Raw genomic sequence first — 21784 nt, 5'->3', positions numbered from 1 at the left:
AACGGATAATAACTAATAGAGCAGAGCAGTAGCTTAGTTTAGTAATATATAAATAAGCTTAGGATAAAGTTTCCTAAAGATATAAGATTCTTAAGACGAGATAAATAAGATTTAAGACTTTTAAGATGAGATAAAAATACTATAGAAGCCTAGTTAGACTAAGGCTAGAACTAAGCTTAAGATAGAAGTAAGCTTAGAATTAAGAATTCTATAGGACTAAGATTTTAATATATAAATAAGGACTATTAAAGAACATAATACTAAGATTAAGAAGTAAGAAGACTTTAAGGATTTACTTATAAGATAAAAACCGAAAGAAACCATAATAGAATTTAGGTAGAGAATTATCGTATAGTAAAAACAGAAACTAGATTAAAAAACTAGTATACTAGGTTATATAAGGGACAGAGTACCTATATAAAGAATTACTAATAAGCCTAGGGCAGGTACGCTAAGAGCTAAGTAGCTTACTAAACTAGAAGATAAAGAGGATTTAGGGATCCCTACTAGATTTGAAAAACAATATATAAAGGGCTGTTATAATATAGTAATAAGAAGATACTTCCTTACGGATAAGCTATATATACTCTAGTTGTCGGAATATATGGACAGAGGTTACGTGGTTGCAATGTCTCTGATTAGTTATCCTTATGGTGACTCATTAGCCCCCTACTTAGGCACCGCGATCCTTATAATCCTCTGCTTTCTCTACCTATTAAACAACGAACAAATCCATCGATTAATAGGCCAATCAAGTGCACTTGGGTGATACCGACACTAGTAGCTGTACTAAAAGTGGTATAGGCAAAGACATAACGATAAGTAGGAAGATTTTTATATATAGTTGGATGAATAAGTTATCTAAGACTACCATATTATAGAGAAGGCAATAAGTTATATTAAAGGAGCCTTAATTATAATATTAAAGGATTTAAAGAAACAATTAGAGGACTAAAGAACTAAAAGGTAAGTCTTAGTACCTGTAAATAAAGTTATAACGTTTAGATTAATACAGCAAAGGTTTAAACTTAAGGATAAAGATAAGTTAAGAGTTAACCTAAAGCACCTAGCGCACTATATATTAGCATAGATTGTATATATAAATAATATATACAAAATGTATAAAAATCCGAAAGAAAAGAATCGGAAGTACTTAGTAAGGATATATTAGGCGCTAGATAAGTAATAGTATAGAAATGCTAAGTATATATATAGATGGCATCTAACAGAAGTTTAGGAGTTAGGAGACTTAATACTTTAACTAAAAAGATTCCTTACGGAAGAATACTTAGACGGATAATAGTGGTAGGAATACCTAAAGAATATATATCTATAGTATATAGAGGATAAAAAGCAAACTAGGTATTAGTTAAAGAGTGAGCCAAGTATAATAAAATTAAGTAGCTAATAGTTAGGAAAAGTAGAGGCCTATAGGACTAGAGGGAGCTAGTAATAAAACCTTAAACCCTTAAAGGAATTTAAGAACAATACCTAAATTTATAAGTTAATTAGCAAGATTAACAGTTTAAAGTACTAATAGATAGTAAAGTAATATAAAACCACATCTTACTAATAATAGTTAAAAGAATAGGATTACCTTATAGATAGAAGGAATAACCTTACCTATTAGTTATAATTTTAGGAGATCTAATAACCTATAGAGGAGGGATTATTAATCTTAAAATAGGACCTATTTAAATAACTATTAAAGGAAGATAAATTAAGATATTTTTTAATATCCTACCATCAGTATTAGAAATGCCTTAGTTACAGAAATATAATTTAAAAATTAATTAAATTATAGGTTAGGTTAATATTAAAAATACTTAACGCTGTAAGATGCGATAATAAACTAAGTTAGTATAGTACTAAGTTAGAGCAATATATAAAGAGACTAAGTAAGGCTTAAGCTACGTACTAAAGAAATACTATAAGTATAGTAAGAAACTATAAAGTCTAGAAAGTAAAAAGCTAGTAGACTATATAGTATAGAATTATAAGATAAAGTTAGAACTAGGAATAAGTCTAAGGTTCTTTCTAACCTATAAGCTTACTTAAGAAGAGTTTAAAGCACTTAAAGAGTTTATTTAAGAGAACTTATAAAAGGGATATATTAGACTATCGCAGTTATTAGTAGGATATTTAGTATTGTTTATACTAAAAAAAAAATAGAAAACTTAGGCTATATATTAACTATAGATAGTTAAATAGCATTACTTGGAAGGATAGGTATCCTTTACCCTTAATTAATAAAATCTAAGATAGGATAAGTAACGCGTAAATCTTTATAAAGATAGATTTAAGATAGGCGTACTATTAGATTAGAATTAAGGAAGGTAATAAATAGAAGGCAGCCTTTAGGTTAAAGGAAGGACTATACAAACTATTAATAATATAGTTTGGGTTAATAAATGCACTAGTAACGTTTTAGAAACGAATTAATAGTATATTAGGAGAACACCTCAATAAATTTATTATAGTATACCTTAATAATAATAATATCTACTTAATAACTAAGGAAAAATACGGGGAATATATTAAATGGGTTTTAAAGATACTATAAAAAGAACAGATGCTAGTAGCAATTAAGAAATGCGAGTTCTTTATAAGGAAGACTAATTTTATTAGATTTATTATTAAACTAAGTCATATTAGTATAGACCTAAAGAAGATTAAAGCTATAGTAAGTTAGTAAGAACTAGAGAATATAACACAGTTAAAGTTATTTTTAGGGGTTTACAACCACTATAGAAGGTTTGTAGCATAATAGTTAAGAAATATTAAACTGTTTACTAGGCTTATAAAGAAAAAGGAACTATAGGTATAGGGAGATAAGCAAACAAAGTTATTTAAGGAACTTAAGAAGTTATTTACCTAGGAACTAATCCTTAAAATCTATTAACTAGGACTAGATACGGTTATAGAAATAAATATATTAGACTATATACTAAAAGCATACCTACTATAGAAGTATTAGGATGTATAGCATCTAGTAGCATACTATAGTTGGAAAATAATACCACTAGAGTTAAACTATAACATCTATAATAAGAAGTTATTAGGTATAGTTATAGCACTTAAGAAATAGAGAGCATTCTTATAAGGCGCAGAAAAACTATTTATAGTTAAAATGGATTATAAGAACCTAATAGGGTTCCTAATAACAAAAGAACTTAATTATAGATAGGTTAGATAGGCAGAAATACTTATAGAATACCATTTTAAAATTTAGTATATTAAGGGCACTAAGAATATAAGGGCAGACGCACTAAGCAGAAAAGCTAAATTATAAAATAAAAAAAAGCTATTAGGAGCAATGCTATGCAGAGATAAAGACGGACTAATTAGATATAATTACCCTAAGCTAGTAGTAACTTAAGAGGATAATAAACTAAAAAGAGTCTATAAGATACTAGAAAGCTTTTAGGTATAAAGGATTCTAAAAGTATAACTAGAAGATCTATAGATAAATATATATAAAAATTAAGAAGCGAAGTATATCCTAAAAAGTATAGTAAAGTATTTTATAAAAGATTTTTATAAGGGAATAATTTAAGGACATAGTAGAGTAATAGGCTTAGTATTAAGACTTTAAGAAGAATATATTATTAACGGAATCTAGGGCATAGCTAGGAAAGTAATAAGAAAGTGTTTAAATTACTAAAGAAATAAACTAATAAGGTATAAGCTATATGGAGGGCTATAACCTATTAAAATACTAGAGAGACTATAGGAGGTTATATTATAGGACTTTATTATTAAGTTACTAAAGTTAAGAGATTCTATTACTAGATAAGAGTATAACGCGATCTTAGTAATAGTGGATAAGTTAACTAAGTAGGGCTACTTTATAGCATGTATAGAAGAAATCTTAGTAGAGGATATTGCTAAAATCTATATTAAAGAAGTGTTTATAAGATATAGAGCACTAAGTAAGATTATATTAGATAGAGATCTAAGGTTTATAGCAGTATTTTAGGAGGTATTCTTAGTAGAATAAGGAATTTAAATAGTAACTTCTACCGCATATTATCCGCAGATAGATAGTTAAATAGAAAGATTAAATTAGACGCTAGAATAGTATCTAAGATATTATATTAATTACGCATAGAATAATTAGGTATTGCTATTACTAGTTATATAGTTTATATATAATGTAACACCATAGAAAGAAATAGGTATATTACTATTTAAGGTAAACTATAGATATAAGCTAAGAATATCGTTATTACTATAATAAGTAAAGAAGATAAGTAGTACAGCTAAAAAAAAAGATACTAATAAATCTTTATATAGACCTTATAGAATTAGCAAAAAAGGTATAAGAAAGAATAAAAAGGTACTATAATGCTAAGAGATCTAAGGGACTAGATCTTAAGGAGGGAGATAAAGTATAGCTACTATATAAAAATTTTAAGAGTCGATAACTAAGTAAGAAGTTAGACTACGTTAGACTAGGACCTTTTAAAATTATATAGAGAATTTTACTGGTTATGTTTAAGTTAGACCTACTAGCTAAAATAAAGATCTACCCTATATAGCATATTGTAATACTAAAGCCAGTATATAGGAATATTAAGCTACTAATCTACAAAGTAGACACATAGAGGGTAAGAAGAAGATAAATAGTAAGTTTTAAAGATTATTAGTTATAAGGACATTAATAATAAAATATAGTATAAGGTTAAGTGGGTAGGCTACAATAAGACTACTTAAAAACTACTATAAAACCTAAATAACGCTATAAGAAAGGTATAGGAGTATTAGAAGAGATTAGGTTAGGTAGCATTAATAAAGAAGGATTATTAAAGAATAAGTTACCTAAGGGGAACTTAGGAGAAGCAGCTACTAAGCTACTTAAATCTATTTCCTTCTTAGTTAAAGAAAAATCCGTTCTTTTATTGCTAAGTTCCTATAAACCTTATTTTATAAGTTTTTACTTCTTAGACTAAACCTTTTTATAACCCTTTTTAAGATAAAGTAGATAAGTAGACGCCGTAATATAGGCCTTTAAGGCCTTTTGTTCTATATTATAAAAACATTTTAGTTTAGTAAGGGCTTAAGACAGTTTACTATCTAGCTATGTAGTAGTAAATTAAATATAGGACCCTAAAATAAATTAACTAGAAAACTAAACGACTATTAAGAGTAATAGGACGTGTATATTTAGTATTAGAGATAGAGTAAACATTATAGGACGAATAAATATTTGCTTTAGTGTACTCTAAATAAAAGGACGGTTATCGCGAAGATAGGCTCGCCAACGTAATATAAACTAACCCCTTTTTTAAGCAACGAGAATATAGAGATAGTATAATCTTACTAAGAGATAATATCGCAGCAATAGTACGGGCATAACGTTGCGCTTATAAAGAAGAAGAGACTTTAGGTATAATAAGTAACAATATTAACTAAATTAATTAGACGGATATTATACCTTTAGTAAACAACTTAGAGATATTAAGAGTCTTTAAGGACAAAGATAAAGAGGAGGGAGATAGTGTTACGGATGCTTTAAATATAATATTATAACTACTAAAAGAGGAGTCGGAAGAAGCTAGTTAGTTAATTTAGATATAGTTTAGGATAGAGCCGATAGAGCTATATAATAAGGAATAGTAACTAAGGTTATATAATATTATATGCAGTATATATAGTATATAAAGGGAACGTATATATAATACGTATAACATATATATTATATATATAGAGGATTTCTTAGGAGTACGGTTATGTATTTAAAGGACCACAGTCCCTACTTAGATAGTTCTCTTCCTTATAGTAAATCTTAGAATACAATTGGAGTTAATTTATTGGGCAACTACTCTACTAGTTGTGTTTATGTTGTTAACTATTCTATACCTACATACCCAGCCCATTAACAAGTCTACCGTAGTATTTCCTACAAGGCTTCGTTACACTAGCTAGTAACTATTATTCTTTTACTTAGTAAAAGTTTAAACGCTTTAAAACGAATTCTGGTGAAGCCAACATAATGTGGCTAATAGATCTGTCAATAAAACTTTATTCAGGCTCTTTAAGAGGAGCTTATATACTTTGTCTTAGTTCGTTCTTTAGCGGAACGATTTGTTACCGCCTACACCAGATTCGAGGGATCAAGCAATCGTGACAATGCCCTACTAGTCCGACTCCGAAAATTCTAGGGAATCTAATACAAAATCAAGAATGAACAGAACATAATAGTACATAACCCTAAGAAAGTAGCGGAGCCATAATCATACCATCTTTTAGCTCGGCAACGCTGGGAGGGGAACATTCATCCATTTCTTCTCGCCTTCTTTTGGGTTGTCGTTTAATACAAGAAGCGTTCTACTACCGCAGAAGCGGCCAGGGCTAACTACCCGCTTGACGTCATGATAAGATCCTTTCAGGTCGCTGCCTGATTCGCCAGGTTTAGGCTTTTCCCCAGTATCGTCATATTTCCAAACCTTCTCTACCACCGTGTCTCCGGGCTGCTCTAGCCTCCGCACGTTGTGCGAAGGCAAGCCAACCGCGTGGTTGAGGAGGTTATGAATGAATGAATACAGACGTTCTATTCGACGGGTGTAGGGGAGCCAGCTGAGAGTGCGTGAATCATAAGCTACTCGAATGTAAGGATTTGTGAAGATGCCCGAGTCTGTTGTGATATTACGGCCATAGCGGAGATAAGTAAGATCCGCGTGAATAAGGCAGCACTCAGACGCATCCCAAAAAGGATCCTCCTCATAACGGAAACGGAGAGGCGAGATCTTTGAGGCGGCAAAGTTAGTGTCGTCAGCGACAGTAAGCGAGTTATCCCGATAACTGCTTTGGAACCACTTTGCCTCAAAGGCAGTCATGCCTCCCCAACAAGCGCGCACGCGAACCGCGTCCTTTTGTTCCAAGACGTCTCGCCTACTTACTGCATTCCCGGCATCTGTAAACCACGGGAAAAACGGTATCCCCATAGCATACCCTTCGAGGTCCCTTGTCGCAAATCTATCATAGAATTTAAAAGCGTTGATAAAATCCACTGCGCAGACAGCACCATATTGTGTATGGCCGGATGAGTCGATATTCGTGGAAAATAGGAGGTGTGCGGCGTCGACTGGATTGAACATAACATCATTAATAAAGAGAAGTTTATCAAAACGCACTGAAAGATTGGCTTCGAGAGGACGCAAGGCACGGTTTCTAACTTCTGCTAGGAACGCGATACGTTTCATTCGCCTTTCCCCAGATGGAACAGTCACCCGGGGAATCTCTTCGAGGGGAAGATGCTCTGATATGAGGGAGGAATTGCCTGGATAATATTCTGAGCGGAAAACTACCACAAGGGAGTGTGAGGAAGACTTACAGGTGAGCCTCTTTTCCAAGGTTTCGAGCGATGCTTTTGCAAGGGGATCCGCATCATTCTCATAAACACTAAGATAAACGTTTTCTGGGCCTAGCAACTCCACCAGCTTCAGGACAGCACTTCCCCAATCCCCTCCTACTAAAAGACCTTTGGGATCGTACAAAGTGGCAGCAATGAAGACTTTCTCATTGTTAATGTTCCCTCGGCCTGGCTCATGGGATTCCCGACATCTCCTTTGTAGCGCTCCGTAGTGGTCTGGTAGATGAGTATACGAGGGCCGAAAGGCCGCCGTAAACACAACTAGTAGGATAATAACGCATAGAATGGCGGCAATCATCCAGCATATGCCGCGCACGAGAGGTCGACGCGGGCCCCGAGGCCCAGAGAGTTTGGTGTACAGCGCACGAGCTGGTCGTAGAGGCAGCCGGATACACAACCAAGCAGGTAGTCGCAAATGGTGTATATTGGTGGTAGTCGACCCATGATGCTCAAGGTCTGAGTTGGATGAAGAGCGTATCGAGTCCGAAGATACCCTTGGGAGGAGCTCATACTCTTCAGAGCGACGAAATCTGGGTGCCATCGCCCAGGCTGTGATCAATGTGGATAAGATCTAATCTTTTAGCACCCATGCCCACCATAGGTGATCGAGTGTATTTTAACTTTCTTCCTCAGGAAACAGTGGTGTTGGACTGAAGGTAAAAGTTTGTCTCGCAATAGCAGCACCGCGATTGCAGAAGCCAGAATTCGAGAGTAGGTGCGGCACAGCTGCCGTTGCTAATCCCTCATAAGGATAAACAATAGACCGGCGCCTCGACCGCGGTCTTCGCTGCGCCACAAAGCCTCGTCAGCGCTTAAAGTGGGGAACGGGGTATCCCTTCGACCGCTGGCGTCCAACGCCAAGGCCGCACGGACAGCTATACCGTGATGGCAGCTACACAGAAGTACATATAATTGGCTAGATCCTTATTGATAACGTTGGACGCAACTCAGCGGTCGAAGGGATATTATCTCATAAATCCAACGCCATGCAACTCCAGGACCATCAGAACCGTGAACTAGTTTCAACCCTCTGCGCACCCCTATTATTAATAAATCTTTTATAAAGTATTTAAAAGCTTACAGGCACTGCTTTAATATTTTAAATTAGATATTTTAGTTTTAATTGGCCTTATAAAGGCTTTACTAATAATAATAATAATTTTATTTAATATTATATATATATAAATACTAACTATAATTAAATTAAAGGTATAAAGTATACTATATAAAACCCTAAATATATTTCTTTATTACTTATCGGCCGTTTATAAAAGGCTAGTTTAACTAGAACGTATAATTATCTAATTAATAGTATTAATTAAAAGTTATAGATAAGTTAAAGGTAAGACGAAGATAGAACGGGCTTTATATATATAAACGATAATTACTTTCTAATCTCTTCTATTTAGAGACTAATGGCTAATTCTTCTCTAGAGGATAACTTAAAGAAAAGCTAGCTTTCTTTATAATCCATTTAAAATACTAGTAAAACCTATCGCCTTTTGTTTATCTAATTAAGTCTTATCTAATATATTATAAAGGGACTTTATAGATAGGCGGCTATAAGGCACGACTATAGGAATAGGATAGATTATCCCTTAACCCGTTAACTTATGTCTAACGGTTATCGGTAAGAACTAGCCAATTAATCGTGCTGAATTTAACGCCTGCATCAGGAATTTTTTTTTGGGGCTCGTTGTTGGTTTGCGGCAGGTGGATATAGTCGATAGCAATTTGCGCAAAACGCACGTTTTGCAACAAAATCGCAGCACCTGATAGCAATTTGCGGCAAAATGCTACCCCTATAAATAAATTGCAGTAAAACGCTACCCTATAAATAAATAGCGCGCAAACTGTACAAATTGTAAAAACTGTACGAATTGTAAAAACTATACGAATTGTAAAAACTGTATGAATTGTAAGAACTGTATAAATTATAACTACTAAAATAATAATTATATTATATAATAACCAAATTATCACATATTCCCATAGATTTCTATAATATACTTTTAAATATATTTATATTATAACTATATAAAATATAGAGCTATCTACTTTGGGCGTCAAGGGGGAAGCCTCTCGCAGAGGCTCTAAATCATCTACCTACCTGCCTGCCTGCCTGCCTGCCTACCTGCCTACCTGCCTACCTGCCTACCTGCCTACCTACCTGCCTGCCTACCTACCTGCCTGCCTGCCTGCCTGCCTGCCTGCCTGCCTGCCTGCCTGCCTGCCTGCCTACTTGCCTACCTACCTGTCTGTCCGTCCGTCTATACCTACCCGTCTATGCCTACCTGTCTCTGCCTACCTGTCTGTGCCTACCTGCTGTGCCTACCTGTCTATGCCTACCTGTCTATGCCACCTCTAGCACCTTCTGCACTGATCGATCGATCGATCGAATCGTTTATCGTGTTCGGCTGGCTGGTCGTTCGAACGGTTGTCGTGTGGCTCTGGCGACGGTCGTCTAGCTCTGACGACGGTCGTCTTGGCTCTGACGGTCGTCTAGCTCTGGCGAACGGTCATCTGGGCTCCGGCGATGTTCGTCTGGCTCCGGCGACGTCGTCTGCTGGGCTGTCCGTTCTGGTGTCTTCCTAGGGTAGGTGGATGTAAGGAAGGGTTAAAAAAATGAGGTGGTCTACCTAGGTGTATATAGGGGGTATACTTGGCAGAGGCCACGTGTAGAGGCTATCGGGGAATATAGCGGGGACCCGATAGTAAATGTGGTCGCGCGCACACATAAAGGCTTTGTGTAGAGCTTCGTGTAGAGCCTCCGTACGTAGAGCCTTCGCGCAGAGCCTCGTGTAGAGCTTCGCGTAGAGCCTCGTGCAGAGCCTCTATATGTAGAGCTTCGTGTAGAGCTTCGTAGAGCTTTGTGCAGAGCTTCGTGTAGAGCTTTATATAGAGCTTTGTGCAGAGCTTCGTGTAGAGCTTTCGTGCAGGAGCCTCGTGCAGAGCCTCTGTACGCAGAGCTTCGTGTTAGAGCCTCGTGTGGAGCCTCGTGCAAAAGCTTCGTGTAGAGGCCTCGTGCAGAGCCTCTGTACGCAGAGCTTTGTGTAGAGCCTCGTGTAGAGCCTCGTGCAAGAGCTTCGTGTAGAGCTTCGCGCAGAGCATTGAAGTGTGTATAGAGCTTCGTGCACGAATTCGTGCAGAGCTTCGTGTAGGAGGCTCGTGCAAAGCTTCGTGTAGAGCTTCGCGCAGAGCTTTGTTATAGAGCTTCGTGTTAGAGCTTCGTGTAGAGCTTCGTTGTAGAGCTTTCGTGTAGAGCTTCGTGTAGAGCTTCGTGTAGAGCTTCGTGTAGAGCTTCGTGTTAGAGCTTCGTGTAGAGCTTCGTGTAGGAGCTTCGTGTAGAGCTTCGTGTAGAGCTTCGTGTAGGAGCTTCGTGTAGAGGCTTCGTGTAGAGCTTCGTGTAGAGCTTCGTGTAGAGCTTCGTGTAGAGCTTCGTGTAGAGCTTCGTGTAGAGCTTCGTTGTAGAGGCTTCGTGTAGAGCTTCGTGTAGAGCTTCGTGTAGAGCTTCGTGTAGAGCTTTCGTGTATGAGCTTCGTGTAGAGCTTCGTGTAGAGCTTCTTGTGTAGAGCTTCGTGTAGAGCTTCGTGTAGAGCTTCGTGTAGAGCTTCGTGTAGAGCTTCGTGTAGAGCTTCGTGTAGAGCTTCGTGTAGACGCTTCGTGTAGAGCTTCAGTAGTAGAGCTTCGTGTACTGAGCTTCGTGTAGCTCTTCTTGTAGAGTACTTCGTAGCAGCGCTCTTGTGATAGAGCCGTCGTGCTGTAGCCTTTACTGTTATCTAGGTAATTTTTTTTTAGGCACGTTGTTGCAAGCGAAAATCGGGGTCTGCAAAACCTGCAGGCGTAAGTCGCAATTTTAGCATTTGCGGCAATTTGCAGCAATTTGCTATAAACACATAGATAGGGCAGGCGCGTGCATAGGTAGCCTATGTGTTTGTAGCAAATTGCTGCAAATCGCCGCAAATCGCCAAAATTGCGACTTACGCAGGTTTTGCAGACCCCGATTTTCGTTTGCAACAACGCGCCCAAAAAAAAATTTCCTGATGTGTACTGGGATGTAGGGCTTTAGTTTTGTGGTAATTTAATATACGCGCCTGGTTTTAGGAGTTAAGTCGCTCAATATAAAGTTGCTAGCACTTATCCTTCCTGCAGAACCGTATTTTACATTATGGTAGGTAATTAATTGACAGAATTTATGTAACTGGTGTTCGCGCACGGACTACTTACTTTTTGGACGCTGACGGGCTAAGGGATAGAGGAGATAAATCCTTAAGAAGGTAAGGCCTCTAGAATTAGAAAGACTATATACTATAGGCATATGCCTTTAATACGTAACTAATAACTATCTAAGGGATATCTAGGGGTTGTCCTAAGGGTATCCTAAGGTAACCGCAATAATATCCCTTATATCACCCCTCTCCCTTCTTATAGTATAGGGAGATTATTAAGGGCTCGTCCTAGAAGGGGTTTAGAGAAGTATCGGCCTACTACAGTATATATTCTTAACTATTTAACCACTACTTTAAACTCCTAAAAAACTTTAGTAAGGAAAAACGTAACTAGGGAAAGGATATAAGGATTACTAGGAGCCTATTACGGGATACCCCTATAAGACCTTATATATGCCTACCTATTTCTATTAACTTAGTAATTAAAGACCAGCTACGAGACCGCAATCTACTATTCCTATTAAATTCTACTAAGTATATAACGAGGCGTTATAGTAAATACTATAGTAGACTTATTAATAGGCTAGGTATATAGATAAATAAAAGATATAAGCCTAACTAGTAGAGTAAGCGCCTAATAGTCTAACTCTAGTTATGTTCTAAGATTTACTATAAAGAAAGAACTATTTACGGTAGGGACTAAGGGTCTTTAAATATATAACATACGCTTAAGAGATACGCTTAATACGTTTAGTTTATTAAGTACGTAAATATATAATCCTTTATATAAATTGCCTATCCTTTATCCTATAGTTCGATCGACTTTAGCGTCTTCTACGCTATTATACCTAACTCGTTCTTGTCTTCTCTTAGTAGTCGCACTACTACTAATATAAAGTGCGTAATACTTAAGTTCGTTATAGTTAGGTATAACTAGGCAGTTTAAGTAGTATAGACGGTTTCTATAAGCTTTATACTCGGTTAAAAAAAATCTTTTTAAAAAATCTAGCGCTATCTTATATTAGCTTAAGCATCTTTTAATAAACTTATTATTTAGATATTTATTAATTATAATCTATTTAATTAGTTAGTTGGTTATTTTAAGGATATATACTATAAGATCTTTAATAGGGGGGTTAAATAGCTTAGGGTAAAGTAGGGTCTAATTTTAGTAGAAGCGTGCTTCCTCTAGCGCTAATACGTCTTACGTATATTAGGTTAGGGTATTAGGCTTCTAACTTTAAGCGCCTAGGTAGTATATAATTAAGAATCGGAAATAAAATAGGTATTCTAACTAGCAAGCCTAATAGTACCTTAACTATTTTATAGTTATAAAGTACTTATTAGGCCGTAGAGACGCACTTACCGTAAGCGGCTTAGCGCAGGCGAGGCGCAGGTAAGGCGCCTATAAAGCGTAGTCGCCCCGCACCTAAGAACAGCAGAATTTAGTTCTATAGTTCTACCCCATTAAGAACCAGATACCTATTGCATTCCGCTACTATTATTACGTTACTATATACCCTTAGGGCCTTAGCGTCCTAACAGTTCTAAATTCTTACCCCTTTTTAGAGGTAGCGGTCTAGTAATATAGCGGTTTACTAAGGCTGCGACCACGTAACGACAGCCCTCTATTAAAAAGACGACCTATATTTATTAACTGCATCGCAGTCTATTAACCTAATGGCAAGACGCGGGCGTAATGTTAGCGCAGTGCGTAGTATTAAGTTTGGGGATTAACCCTAGGACGACATAGGCGGACCCACGTCCTAAATAGAACCAGAAGTTATAGGCAAGGATACTATATAGGAAGAAATACAACGACTAGAGAACAAGAAGCTACAGCTTCTAGAGCAAGGAAAACTATAGTTGCTTAGAGAGGAGGTGGAAATGCTAAGACGGCGTTAACGCGGTAAGGCGATATTGACTTTCGTTCCTAACCTAGATCTACTACCTTAAAGTATCCTATTAGAGTACTTAAACGGTAGCTTAATGTATCCAAATCTTAAGTAGAAGGCTACTAATATAATAGGCGCTTTGTTAAAACGGGCCGTTAAAATAAAGAAGATTACTCTATATTATGGTAAGACTATATAAGAGCACTAAGATTTCTATAATAGCTTAAAGCTAGTATTCTGCCTAAAGGCAGACGCCATTATAAATAAGGATACTAAAGTTGCGTTTACTATATAATATATAAAGGGGACTAATAAAACCCTTTAGCTATAATATAAAGATAACCATTTAGATATATAGTTTACCTAAAAGGAGCTAATAGAATTCCTACTTAATTAGATTAAAAGTCCTATTAATTAAGAACTCTATATAGCCCTAATATATACAAGGGCAATGTAGTAAATTAATTAACCTATAAATAGGTTTACTGCTTACTTAACTTCCTTAAAAGCGCAAATTAACCCTTCTTATAATATAAAGCATCTAATAATATACCTATTCGCGAAGCTACGGCTAGAGCTACGGCTTACTATTACTAACTATTAGGAATTTCTATAAACTTAAAATTAGCTAGTTTCCTTAGCTGCCTTATTAAAAGGAAACTAGAAGAGCGCGAGCGCCCTATAAGCTAGAAGCAATAGGCGCGCCGCGAATTTAAATATAAAGACTACCCTATTAGATAACTTAGGGAAAGCGGACTCTAAGACTACTGCTAGCAACGCAATAGTAGGGCGAAGTAATACTGCTAGGGGTTTAACCTAACCTAAGGGGAACTATAAAAATTATAGTAAGCTAGGACATTAGTGGCAATAGTACTTAGAGCAGCAATAGTAATAGTAGCCGCCCCCTAATAATATAAGCGCCATCTTTATACTAGGAAAAGGCAGGCGCCCTTAGAGCCCCTTATACCTATAAGGCGTAAGCTACTATTAGATTATAAGGAAGCTATTACTATCCTAGAAAAAGTCCTATCTAAGTAGACCTAAAAGAAGACCTTAGTAATGCTTAATCTTGGCGCCGAAGTAAATGTAATTAATTAGCAATTCGCGATAAAGTATAACTTCAAGACGCTAGATGTAGAATTGTCTACCTACTCCTAGTTAAATAAAACTTAGGTATATTACTATAAAGCCTATAAGGTACTACTAAGAATAAAGAATAACTAGGGTAGGATTAGGGAAGTAACCCTTATCTACTATAGAATGGCTAACGCATCCCCTACTATTACCCTAGATATACTAGGGTTAAAAAAGGCCCGACTTCTTATTAACTATAAGGCGAAGGCGTAGCAATAAAAGCTAGATAGCTTATCCCTATTACTATAAACCCCTAAAAGTTTCGCAAAGTCTCTCTAAAGGGAATCTAGGGTCTTCGCCCTAGTAATTGCTAAATTAATGCCTAGTAAGTAAGATAACGGCAGCTTACTGGTCCTTCCCCTATAGTTAAAAGAAGTTAGTAATATTTTCTTATATAAGGAAGCAGGGAAGCTACCCTAATACTACTAGGGCAACTATACTATTGACCTAAAAAAGGGATAGAAGGTCCCATATAGACCACTTTATAACCTCTTAGTTAAGGAGCTAGAGGTACTAAGGGGGTACTTAGACAACTATAAGAGGCCAGCCTAACTAGAACGTATAATTATCTAATTAGTGGTATAGAATAAGAGTTACAAGGAAGTAGAAGGCGAGTTAAAGGTAGAACGAGTTGTATATATTAAAGGACAAATGCTTTCTAACCTCTTCTATTTAGAGACTAATCGCTAGTTCTTCTCTAGAGGAGAACTAGCTCCCTATATAATCCTTTTAAGACGCTAGTAAAACCCTTCGCCCCTTATCTGTCTAACTGTGTCTTTTAGGACGTAGATAGAATATAGATAAAACCTCCTACTGTCTTATCTAATATATACCTTTTAAGGGATTCTTTTACAATAACGCCCTAGCTAAAGACTAGATCTAACTAAGTACTAGTTCCGTAGGGGCAACTATCCTATTTATACCTAAAAAAAAAGTTATAGCTCTATATAGACTACAGAGGCCTTAATAAGGTAATAATTAAGAATCGTCTCGCACTACCATTAATTAGTAAGACCTTAGACCACTTAGTAGGTTCTAAAATCTTTACTAAGTTGGACCTAATAAATGCGTATTACCGCCTTTATATCCGTCGGGGCAATAAGTAAAAGACGGCGTTCCGTACGCGTTACGGCCACTTTAAGTATTTAGTTTTACTTTTTAGGCTAACTAACGGACTAGCGACCTTTTAGGGCTATATTAATTAAGCCTTATTAGGACTAGTAGATGTCTTCTATATAGTCTACCTTAATAATATTCTAATTTTCTATAAAAATCTAGTGGAACACTAGCGCTATATACTAGAAGTGCTACGTAGGTTATAGTAATATTAACTATATATAAACCTTAAGAAGTATAGGTTTGGCGTATAAGAGGTTAAGTGCCTAGAATATATTATTAGTTCCAAAGGCGTAGCAATAGATCCTAGCTAGGTAGAAGCTATTACTAAGTAGGAGAGCCTTTAATCCTATAGGGATATCTAGGTCTTCCTAGGTTTTGCTAACTTCTATTACCGGTTTATCTATAAGTACTTTACTATTATAAAGCCTATTACTAATCTCCTAAAGGGAGTAAAGAACGGCCGTAAAGCTAGGCCTTTTAGTTAGCTAGAAGAGGCAGAGTAGGCAATACGCTAGCTCTATAACGCCTTTATAACGGCGCCGCTTCTATAATACTATACACCAGGCTTACTAACCTAGTTAGAGACTAATGCCTTAATATAAGGCTTAGCAGCTATTATATTACAGCTATTTAAAAACGGCCTTTAATATCTAATAGCCTTATAGTTTAGGAAGCTTTTGCTAGTAGAGCATAATTATAAGACCTATAATTAGGAGCTACTAGCTATTATAAAGGCTTTTAAGCATTAGAAATACTATATTAAGGGGCTATTAAGTAGCCTAAAAGTGCTTATAGATTATTATAATCTAAAGGGTTTTATAAAGGTAAAATCCCTTAATAGACAGTAAGCTAGATAGGCTATAGCATTAGCTGCCTATAACTTTATTATTAAGCATAGGGCGGGAAAAACAAACCCTATAAACGCGCTATTAAGGCGACCCCTAGGCGTAGGGGGTCCGCTAGAAGAAGACACTATACTACTACTACTTTAAAGGACTTTGGGAATATAGGGCTACCAACCTAAGGTAAAAGTCCTATTAGGTATATAGGAAAGCGAGCCTTCTATAAAGGTATCGTTTTTATAGCTATAAGCTAGCGACCTAACGGCGGTACGCCTAGGTAATATAGCATTATAGTTTAACTAGGCAACCTATATATATGCCGTTAAGCAGCGTATAATAAGGACCTAAGTTAGAGAAGTAAGTACTTAAGAGAGTGCTTATAAGTCCAGTACGGAAACAGTCGTTAAGCTTATTAAAGGGCTTTAGACTAAAGGTAACTTTATACTACAAAAGCGCAGCAACAGCGTAGATATGGCAAGATACTATTAATACGCCTGCTTAAAGCTAGTGTGGCAGTTTAATTCCGCTAGACTACTTTATTACCGTAAGAGGTTATATATACCCCTAGACCTAGCAGTTTATATAAAACTCCTATAAATCTACTACGATAATGCCCTAGCTAGCCACTTCGGTAAGAAAAAGACTCTAGATTTACTCTTGCGTAAGTACTACTGGCTTAGTATAAATATAGATATTATAAACTATATCTCTACCTATAATATATACTAACGTATATATACGCCTTAATATCGCCCTTATAGCGAGCTTTAAGCGCTACCTTACTCAGACTAGCTATGGCAGGAGATTATAACAGACTTTATTACAGGCCTACTGCCTAGTAGATAAGGCGATAGGGTATATAACGTAATATACATAGTACCCGACCGCTACACTAAGATGGCCTTATATCTACTAATAGTAAAAACTATTACTATAACCAAACTTGCGGATCTCTTCCTTAATAAAGTAGTACGCCATTTTAGAATCCCTAGAGGGATTATATCTAATTATAGTAGTATTTTTACTAGTAAGTTTTAGTTAGAGCTATACTTTACTATAAAGATAAAATATAGGTTAAGTATAGCCTTTTACCCGCAAACGGATAGGTAAATAAAATGCCAAAACTAAACCCTAGAGTATTACCTCCGTATATTTTATAACGAAAAGCAAAGTAACTAGATAGGCCTTTTATTACTAGCTAAATTCGCCTATAATAATGCCAAATATAGTATAATAGGTATAAGCCCGTTCTATACCTACTATAGGTTTTATCCGCGTCTAAAATATAAGGTTAAGGCAGACAATAGTAGTTCTATCCCAGCCGCCTCTAAGAGGATTAAAAAAATATCCCTTAAACGCGAAGCGCTAGCGAAATGCTAGGAAAGCGCTACTAAGGCGCAGGTAAAATACTATAATTGTTATTACAAACTATAAATATATAATATAGGGGATCTAGTCCTATTATTAACTAAGAACCTTAAATAGAAAAGGCTAAATAAGAAGCTTATAATACGCTTTATTAAACTTTTTAATATAGCCAAACTAGTTAGAAAGTAAGTTTTTTTAATTTTTAATTTTTATATCCGTTATATTATACTACGTACAATACTGCGCATGCAGCCTCTGGGCTATAGCGCTATAGCTCTATATACATAAATCCTTTCTAGGCATCTTAATATGTACTAGTAGCTATATCCTAGTAGTTTATAAACCCCTAAACTAGGAGTTTATAGTTCCTTAGTAAAATACTAAGTTACTACAACTACTAGGGAATGAGAAAACGGTAGGAAAAACTATAAGAAACCCTAACACCTATCCCTATCCTTTTACAATTTATTTCTATCCTTTTGCTCTCTAGGGTCTTTTTAAGAGCCTAGTAGGAGTTACCTTCTTCTAGAGTCCTATTTGTTTTATTCTTCCATAGAACCTTCTTCGCTAGTACTATATACTAGTTTAGCTGCTTTAAGAGTCTCGCAGTCTTTACTATTAGTAAAGTGTTTTTCCTTACAATTAATGTAAAGAGGGGTAGTGTGCTTACAAGGCTTGCCCATTACCATACAGGTACGATAGCAGTGGTCTTTAGATAAGTGTGCAGCCGCACAGAATCTACAGGCCCTATTAGAGCACCTATCTCCTATATGACTAAATTGGCAGCTAGTACACTGCGTAGTAGGAGAGACTTCTAGGTATTTTACTACCTTAGTAGCTGTACCCGTAATTAGAATCTCTTTTTGCTTAAGGATTTCTTGTCTTCTGTCCTTATTCTCTATAGTAAAAACTATAAAGCTAAATCTAGTTTGTGGATTGTGTCTTTTTACACTAGATAAGATCCATCTAGGTAGTCCTTGTATCCTTATAGGATTAAAGGTCTTAATTTCTTCTTTTAGAAGCTTAGAGCCTCCATCTTCTAGAAAAGGTAGGGTAGGAACCCTATAGGCTATAATTTAAACCCAAGGTTCTAGTTTTTATTCTCTTTAGAAGGTAAAGCAGTTATGCTAGATATCCTTATATTTGACTAAGAAATCTGCATTATACTCTTCTGTAGTTATAAGGAGAATATTTTATTTTCCTTTAGTTCTAGCTATAGACGCTAGTACTAGCTTTTCTACTTACGGTTTTAATGCAAATAGTTGGTTAACCTTATTCCGTATAAAGAAGGTATCTAGAGATTAGTCCTTTTCGTCTGTGATTAGGACTAGCTTCCTTTCTTATAGTTGCTTTTTCTTACTTCTAGTAGAAGTAGGACTCCTACTAGAAGGAGAAGGGGTAGATAATAGTGATAATATAGGAGGTAGGGAGGACGAGAAAGGGAGGTCCTTCCTTAGCCTCTTTGCGTAAGTTTCCTTAATAGGAGCCACCTCCTTACGGAGAGCTCTTACTTCTTCTACTAGTCCTTTTAGGACATCTTTTTCCATTTCTTCTTTTGTAAAGAGATCTTCTCCTGCTAAGATACTCCGTATATAGTTCCCTATCTTTCTAATTTATTCTTTTTCTTTTTTTTCTTCCTCTTCTTCTTCTAGCCCTTTATAGGCCTAGAGTAGGCTTTCTAAGGCCTTTTGTAGGTGTTGTTCTGGATAGAGGGGAGGAAAAGATATACTAGGTATCCTATCCGTAGTAGTAGTTGGTTTTATTATCTTTTTTGCAGGTTTTTGGTTTTCCTTTTCAGGAGAAGACTAAGGATGTTGTCAACCGTTGAGGTCACTCTCAGGTACCACCTTATGACTCACCACCCTGTTCTCGTATGTCTTACTACTGTCTCGGTCAGCGACTCGGTCAACGACTCGGTCTACGACTCGGTCTCCAACACGGTAACCAAATTAGTCTACTACCCTTTTTCTTATATATTTATAGAGGCTCTAGAGCCACATTCAATAGACAGAGTTCTTCTCAGTGACTTGTCCGTTCGACAGATGTCCTCTTTTTTCTCCTGTTCTAAACAGGCCAGGAGAAGGAGAGGGGGGAGAAAAAGTAAATATAGACTCTTCATCACTTGTTTCTATAGGAGGTTTTTTTTTAGACCTATTAGGCCTTGGCATTTTGTATCTTATAGGGGGGTTTCCTAGTTTTTACTATCCTTATACCCTTTCTCCTTACTAATCCTACTAGAAGATTTCTGGGGAGATTAGGCTAAAAGGTAGTAGAAAAACTAGCTCCTATTTTGTAGTTTTGGTATTGGTGGTAGTAGTAGTAGTTTTGGTATTCCTGTCCGTGCCTCGCTTACAAGCTAGGGCCACCCTTAGAGAAATTTTTCTATTAGGAAAAGGGGGTAAAACGACAAATAAATCCACCTCTAGCTCGCTAGGCAGTAGGAATTAGGTTTTAAGAGTTGGAAAATCGATTTTTTTTTGATGGTAAGATGGGTATGCGTAAGTTTTGGAGTGTGGCGCTACCTTTTGGTAAGGTTGCATGTGCGGTAAAGGTTTTTAGAAAGTAAGTATACTGGCTATATCTACCTACGTTTTACCGTATCTACCCTATATTCTATATTAGCTTACTAGAGCCATATAAATAACGTAAGGGCGCTACTAAAGACCTATTACTAGGGCCTATCGAGCTAGACAATTAAAAGGACTAAGAGGACTAGTATAAGGTAGAAGAAATACGTAGAAGAAAAGGACGTAACTAAACCCTACAGTACCTAGTTAAGTAAAAAGGCTAGCTAAAAGAGTATAACTAATAGGTCCTAATAAGGACGTAAAGAAGATATATAATAGTTACTTTACCCTAAAAGGCAAAAAAAAAAGTAGAGGGGAGAACTAAAATAATTAAATTATAACCAAGATTATACCCTGCTAGTAGGGTAACAACAAAACAACGGTAAAGTAATAGTAGTACGCCGACAGAAATATAGATACTTTATAGCTCCATTAAATCCTTCTTCTCCTCTCCTTCCTTTTCCTCCTCCTCCTCTCCTTCTATATTCTTCTCTCCCTCCTCCTTATTCTCCTTACCCTTATTCTCCTCCTTATCCCTTATAATAGGAGGTATATTAGCCTACAAGTACTATTAGCATACGTTACGCCGGCGAAATACCTACGTTATAACACGTACTAAAGTACGTATTATGTTAAGAATCCCTTTAAGGGTATAACGGATGGCCTATAATTCCTGCACTTAGAGTAGGGGAAAGTCTTCACCCTTTAGGCGCTAGCGAAGACCGTACTTAACACTAGTGCGCACTAAGGCCTTAATATCCTTTGTAAAGGGTTTCTAGGCAGCAGTAACGCGAGCATTAAGGTTAGCTATGTCCTCGCTAATAACCTACTAGGGTTAGAAATAGTTATAAGCTAGTATAAAGAATACTTATAGAAGGCTTACCAGTAGGCGAATTAGCGGCGTTACGCTTGCGATTTATAATTAATTAAGAGTTGTAAAAAAGGCGAAGCGTAGGCTAAACGAATTAAATTAAAATAGAAAGGGAAATCTGGTATTCTACCTTAGGGGGACTCCTACCTTTATAGGTCTCTATAGGGCCCTTCCGTTCTATTATCTTATTATCCTATTATTTTATTATCCTATTATCCTATTATCTAATTGTCTAATACTACATTATACTGCACATTTCTTATTTAGTAAAGGATAATAATAATATTCCTATTATATAATAGCGTCGGCTAAGGACAGCCGCTTGAGAAGGGGGGGTAATTATTAGGCCGTAAAGACGCACTTACCATAACCAGCTTAGCGCAGGCAAGGCGCAGGCGAGGCGCCTATAAAACGTAGTCGCCCCACACCTAAGAATAGCAGAAT

At 36.3% G+C, this 21784-nt stretch overlaps 3 protein-coding genes across 3 annotated transcripts; all 3 read right to left on the bottom strand.

Annotated features, from left to right (window-relative positions):
• Positions 1 to 6010: 6010 nt before the first annotated feature.
• K441DRAFT_692249 (glycosyltransferase family 69 protein) lies at positions 6011 to 8068 on the bottom strand. The gene is made up of 2 exons (XM_067652550.1): positions 7337 to 8068; positions 6011 to 7282 (listed from the first exon to the last, which is right to left on the bottom strand). Exons 1-2 carry the CDS (start codon positions 7914 to 7916, stop codon positions 6249 to 6251), a joined length of 1614 nt encoding a protein of 537 aa, XP_067509902.1. The 5' UTR covers positions 7917 to 8068; the 3' UTR covers positions 6011 to 6248.
• A 10436-nt stretch (positions 8069 to 18504) lies between these two features.
• K441DRAFT_519147 (uncharacterized protein) lies at positions 18505 to 18978 on the bottom strand (the record flags this gene model as incomplete). The annotated part of the gene is made up of 1 exon (XM_067642130.1): positions 18505 to 18978. A coding segment is annotated over one exon (474 nt), but the record flags the coding sequence as incomplete, so codon positions are not given.
• A 218-nt stretch (positions 18979 to 19196) lies between these two features.
• K441DRAFT_651321 (uncharacterized protein) lies at positions 19197 to 20418 on the bottom strand. The gene is given in 4 exon segments (XM_067647165.1): positions 19197 to 19502; positions 19632 to 19707; positions 19930 to 20192; positions 20203 to 20418. The coding sequence occupies 3 exon segments, from the start codon at positions 20068 to 20070 to the stop codon at positions 19243 to 19245; spliced, it is 477 nt and encodes a 158-aa protein (XP_067509900.1). The 5' UTR covers positions 20071 to 20192; positions 20203 to 20418; the 3' UTR covers positions 19197 to 19242.
• Between the last annotated feature and the right edge of the window lie 1366 nt (positions 20419 to 21784).

Source organism: Cenococcum geophilum (assembly GCF_001692895.1).
Source record: "Cenococcum geophilum 1.58 unplaced genomic scaffold K441scaffold_2, whole genome shotgun sequence".
Taxonomy (NCBI): Eukaryota; Fungi; Ascomycota; class Dothideomycetes; order Gloniales; family Gloniaceae; genus Cenococcum; species Cenococcum geophilum.
This window is presented reverse-complemented; position numbering and strand designations above follow the sequence as displayed.